This window comes from Trachymyrmex septentrionalis, unplaced genomic scaffold (assembly GCF_001594115.1).
Source record: "Trachymyrmex septentrionalis isolate Tsep2-gDNA-1 unplaced genomic scaffold, Tsep1.0 scaffold29, whole genome shotgun sequence".
Lineage (NCBI taxonomy): Eukaryota > Metazoa > Arthropoda > Insecta > Hymenoptera > Formicidae > Trachymyrmex > Trachymyrmex septentrionalis.
In genome coordinates, this window is record NW_017305451.1 from 19,016 (window position 1) to 25,392 (window position 6,377).

Here is a 6,377-nt window from a genome sequence, read left to right on the forward strand (position 1 = left end):
AACATTTATTTCTTATGAGCATGATATGACTGAAATAGTATTTATACATACATATATTCTATACATACTATATTCTATTTTACATATAATATTTGTAAAATGTCAAATCTTTCCAGCTTCATTTGATATCTTTGATAAAATATACTAATATATCTTTTATCTCATATTTATACACTCGATTTTAATATTTTGAGTGAGTTCGACATTTTATTATAGTTTTAATACTATATTAAAAACAGAAGAGAGAGATATAGAGAAATAATGATAATCCCTGACTTGTAATAATAATCAGCATTTAACTCTAGAATACAAAGTGATTATATTATGATTGATTGTGTATATATAATTTGCTACAATTCTTATTTATATATCCGACTAATTTTTTAAAATGTAATACCACTTGGTTTAAATATAACATTTTATTTTTTAGGAAAATTGGTACAGAACTGATATGAAGTTTACCAAGCCTGAAAATTGGGTAATTAATCGCTTCGTTAACATTTCATGCGCTACTTTGTATATAGATATCGAATTGATCCGTATTTCTAGAGTTAAAATATGTGTTAACAAAACACTTAATCTTGATGAATTTTAAAAGTCCAAAGGTGCTTCTATAAATTCACTACATTTCGAGGTGAGCGTGTAAAATCGCAGAAGCTAGTGTGACATATTAACACGAGAGGCATATTGATGTAACGTGAGGAATGCAATGTGTTGTTGAGAGAATTTTTTTGTTCCATGTAACGAGAAGCTCGAGAATTTTGCGAATATGCAGAAAGAGGATACAATAATGCCGGAATTCTTATCTGACTCGAGTGGCCCAAACAAACTAATCATTTTTCTTTATCTCATGCGTTTCCCCCTCATGCGGGGGAATACGGTATGACACATGTATTTATTATCGTTCGACTGCAATTGTCCAAGCCAGTAACGCGTAGTTCATCATTATCATTATGTTTTTGCACCTTATTATTTTTACAAACAAAAAGTTTTGCCTATGACTAACCGGTTCAAACTTTTATCGCCATAAGTAGGTATCATTTATCCGATGACGCATTCCCATCGCTACATCTTCTACACACATGGTATCTAATAGATATGCAATTGCGACAAACATCGCATGAAATAATAACATTCAGCAAATACCAGTTATTGTCGTAACATATAAGCGCTAAATTCTCGTCCGCGTAATTAAGATGAAAATTGTATTCTCCTATAATGGTCGCAATCTTACAATTTTTTACATTGTGCATTATAACATGCTGTCGTCATTACTTCCTGACACTGTTTGAACAACTGACATATGTTTATAACTTATTTTATCTAGAAAAAGATTCATTTTGTTCAGAACTGATTCTATTATATAAGAGAAATCTTTCTCCGAGGATTAGGATGAGTATTGGATCGGAAATTGAGAGAGAAAGAGGGAAGCGCCAAACGTTCAGAGGCTGCAAATAATTGTACGATTATTATTCCATACAAATTTAACAACAAAAACTTTACGAGAAGAAAGCGCGCGTTTTCAACAAATCGCTCTATTATACGAAATTTTTTTTGCAAAATGCAAAATTCGGAGGGGAGAAAAGGGGGTTGATTTGCGCGCGAAGACTGTTTACGATCCGCGACTGGGTCGAAAATATGATGACGCGCGATCAGTAATTATTTTCCTAATATAGCGACGTACCGTCGGGATGCAATTCAAGCCTGGACGAGTCGAGTGATGAGAGCGATGTCATATCGCGAGCTAAATGCAGTTGATAAATCCGGGAGTAGTAGGCTAGAGAAAGAGGGAGGCGCGACACAATCGGAGATGACACTTACCGTCGAAGTATTGAGAGAATAGCACTCTGGTGTACGCAGTCATCGCGCTGCCCCAGCTCGGATTTTCAATATTATTACAAGTGCCGTCAATACTGCGGTATTTGGACTTCTCATCGCATTCTATGCTATGCACCGCCGCACAAGATTTACCAAGCGGAGTATCACGCAAGCCTAACGTCGATATGTAGCGAGCACAGTCGTTTTTATCTAAGCCAAATCTGCGATAAAATCAATAGCGCAATCAGACATCGATTGAATTTTAGCTTTTAATCAAAGAGCGCCGATTCAAAAATCAATGATCACGTAACAGCAATAGCTAGCTAATATCGATTGATATAGCGAATTATTAGTGTAAATGGCTGGTCCTCCTATTACTTTAAAAGTGATGTAACGATTTAAGAAACGTAATTTTAGAGTTATTATATTATTGCGTGAATGGGCTAAGGAAACATTATCCTAACAATCTTAAGTCAACTAACTTAACTTCATAAAAATAATAAAAAACTTTAAAAAAATGGTTTAGAAAAAAACTCGTCAAAATCATCACAATTTAAAAACGCATTTTATTATTAATCTTTAAAAGATTAATAAGATTAGAAATCTTTAAAAGATTATAAAATGAAAACGACAAAAAGATATATAATCATATTAAGTATGTATATGTATTTTGATATTACTTAATTAGTTATTAATACCTTTAAGCAAAACAAAAAAACGACATCAAAATGACATCTAAAATAATTCTTCGAATAAAAGTTAATTTTTTAGTTTTTGATCAGTCATGATTTATTTCAATATCTTTGATATTATCGCGTCATTGCTATTGTTTTGCTTGGATCATTTTCTGTTAAGTTGAAAAATCATTTTTCCTCTTTTCTGGGAAATTTAATTTTTTCAGTTGTATTATTTTTAAAGTAAGCATGTGTGTGATATATTAATCACACAAAAAAAGTGATATATTATAAGATATATATTATATACACGATGATTTAAGTAAAATATCAGATTTTGATAAGTAATAATGAGATAGTTCAAGGTAATAATTTGAACAAAAAAGTAATTTTAAGTTTGATTTTATCTATTCGAAAACGTACCTTCGACAGTTTTGGTGCACGAGATACGATGATGCCTTCGTTGCCACAATGGCATCGATGCTCCTGTCGACAGCATCCGCAGAAGGATAAGAATTCCAAAATTGTTTCTCGGCCGGACTGCGTGTCTTGAGTTCAACTCCGGCGTTCGCGATATTGTTCTCAAGGGTGCTCATGCGATCGATTAACATTTGCGCAAACGCGATCGAGTTGTTCAGAGTTGTCCCATCGATTTTGGGAAATCTTCGATTTTGAAAACGACCGGTATCCACGATGGCTTCAGAACCATAATTGGATGGCAATCCTGAAAGTACTTATTTAAAATATTTCGGAATAGTAAATGATGCTGTTTAATTTAAAACAAGGACGGCTGCAATATATAAAAATATTCTTTAATTAAATTGTCGAAGTATAAGTCCTGATTTAACCTAAGCCTTCGTTTCGAAAATAGACCAGTCAATTTTGACAACATACCTGAACTGTTTCCAAATATTGCTAAATCGACTCGAAACCAAAAATAGATGTTAGACAAAATTATGTTAAAATATAAATAAATTTATTTTTTCGAAAACATACAGCTTTACAGGATAAATGATACAGAACGATGTAACGTATAATGTAATGCTTAAAACGCAATTTGACACGACATGATTATAATCGCAATATTTTTCCCAAATCTTTATGGAACTATTTATGGAAGATGAATCGCTAATAACTTCCTTCCCTCGACTTTCCATATTTTATGTCGTGAAATTTAGACCATTTCATCTGTTTGAAAGGTAGATACTTACCAGTGTAACTGGCAAGATAATTCTGTAGAGATTCAGGCAACTTATAAGTGCTGATCGAATGAGAATGACTCAAAAGTCCCATCGTCTGCAGAGACATCCAAAGGATCGCCAGAGTGGCAACGGAGCCCGCCATGACACCGCCGGCTGTACAAAACAGAATGACTAACTAATATAAGATCGTCAAGACGGACTCTTCTTGCATCCCAATACATGACTCATACTACGTTAAACTTGCATGTGCGACGTAAAGAGAGCGATGCGACTCTCTCGCGAATGAAAATGTTATATTAATATCGCGTGCGGTTCGTCCAAAAGGATGTCACCATATGCCCTGCTTGGCTCCCGTCCCGTTGATAATACCGAATATACACACGTGTGTATAAATAATCATTGATTAATAATAAATAAAAAATACCCCGTTATATTTTTTTACTTTAATGTGTTGTATGTCATAAATGTATAATGGCGTACTTTGCAATCCTTTCGGAAAAGAAATAAAAAAAACATGAACAATGAAAATGAAAAACATAACAATAATTTATTATTATTATTATTATCATTGTCATCATCATTAGCCTCATTATCATTATTATTATTATTATTATTATTATTATTATTATTATCATTGTCATCATCATTAGCCTCATTATCATTATTATTATTATTATCATTGTCATCATCATTAGCCTCATTATCATTATTATTATTATTATTATTATTATTGCAGATCTGTTATTATATAATATGACGTTACTATATTTTCATTGTCATTAAATATGATCCGATAATCAGATTTTGATGTTATCCATATTTTTTATTCATACTGAGCATGAATAAAATCTTTAATTTGTTCGAATAACACAAAGTTATCCGAAAAAATTAAAGATAATTAAAAAAATGAGATTTTCCACGAGAGGGAAAGTCCTTAATATAACATTAAATTTATTAATTTTTAAATAATAAATACACGCACAATATTTCAATTTGACATTTCGAATCATCATGGTACAGTCACATTTAACATTGGCTTCGTCTAACTCATCACGCGCCATACGTATATGTATCTGGTATTCAGAATAGATTTCTATTTTCTTATTTGTAAAATAAAAATATTCCTTACATTTTCACTGAATATATAATTCTTAAATGCCAAATATTTTAGAGATTTTTGCCGAGACAATCGAAATGCTATTACCGATTTAATATGAACGATCAACGAAAGTTTTCAAAAAATTAGACATAAGGGAAACATTCCACATTAGAAAACAAAACAATCTTTGGTGTGTCATATAATATCGCTTCTTAATAAATTAGGCGGTGTGAATACAAAATCATAAATGAATCGTTTAACCTCGATACGAACTCGTGACAAGATACAGATATTCTATTAAAATAACGATGACACTTCCATATAAATATTTTTAAGAGCAATACGCAAATCTTATAGATTTAAAAAAATGTGCATAATATTTCAATATTTAATAGATTTAAGTTTAGTTAGTTTTTTATTGCTCGTATCTGTAATTTATTAAAGATATGGGCAATAAAGAAATAAAATACTTATTTCTTATCGGATGCTTTGAGTAACAATTAAAACAATAATCAATCTGAGTTCAAATGTCGCGCGTACGAATGATTCATTTGCTTCAACACACACGCACGGAACAACTAATTCTTTTGATGGTCCTCTGCGACCTTCGCGTGTGCTCTCTTGGTTATTTATAAACCACGTTTTAGCGATATTGTTAACGAAATGGTGCATACACGTCTGTGTGCAGTACCTATATTCATATCACATTAATGTGGTAAACATTAAAGCGCGCGGATGTTCACGCGCGTTATACTTGACTATACGTAGATACAGCTAGCTCATATTCGTTATCACTGATAATACTGCTAAAATGTGTTATCGTTGATAATGCCGCTAAAACGCGGTCTATAAATAACCAAAAGGAGAACACACGTGAAGGTCACAGAGGAACAGCAAAGAATTAATTATTTGATATGTGTACGCATCCGTGAGGAAGCGAATGAACCCGCATTCGTACATTTAAACGCAAGTTAGTGATTGTCGTGTCAAAGTATGCGATATAAGAAATATTTTTATTTCTTCATTACCCATATCTATAATTAGTTATACTAGTTATAAATATGGACAATAAAGAACTAAACTGAAATCTAGTGAAATATTATGCACTTTTTTAATTTGTAAGACTTATTATGTACTGCTTACTTTAAAAGTATTTACATTATTTGGAAGTACCATTATTATTTCAATGGGATGCTAATGTATATCTCAAGTTCATTGAAGTCAGACGATTCATTTATGATTTTGCATTCTCATCATATAATATTTCGAGAAGCAATATTATATGACATAACTGTGGAGATCATAGTAACTGACTTAAAAAACTTTATAATATCACCAATATATTGGTTGGACAACTTGTTTTACATTTATTACTTATAATAACCTCACTTGTTTCTTTATGTTTTTATCGCTCTCACGTTTTATTTCCTAAAACTACTATAACGTATCTGTAACTCTAAATAAAATATAATCTTTTCTTTTGTACGAGTATAATAAAGACTTCAATTGACTTTACTACTATTGCCCTTTACTTCCGTAACAACTCAATAATAATCTAGAAAGAATGTTTTATTTTATATATAT

The 6,377-nt window shown here is 31.6% G+C and overlaps 1 protein-coding gene across 4 annotated transcripts in view; it reads right to left on the reverse strand.

The window, feature by feature from the left end:
* Positions 1–6,377, reverse strand: part of LOC108749433 (peroxidase-like) — a 31,696-nt gene that overhangs the window by 9,684 nt on the left and 15,635 nt on the right. For 3 of the 4 annotated variants that reach the window (XM_018488147.1, XM_018488146.1, XM_018488144.1), the window contains exons 2-4: positions 3,704–3,847; positions 2,916–3,225; positions 1,822–2,039 (exon numbers count right to left, since the gene is read on the reverse strand). In XM_018488147.1, the coding sequence (XP_018343649.1) occupies positions 1,822–2,039; positions 2,916–3,225; positions 3,704–3,836 (661 nt within the window). In that variant the 5' untranslated portion in view covers positions 3,837–3,847. The remainder of the gene's footprint in view (positions 1–1,821; positions 2,040–2,915; positions 3,226–3,703; positions 3,848–6,377) is intronic. The other variant, XM_018488145.1, reaches the window with a different exon arrangement.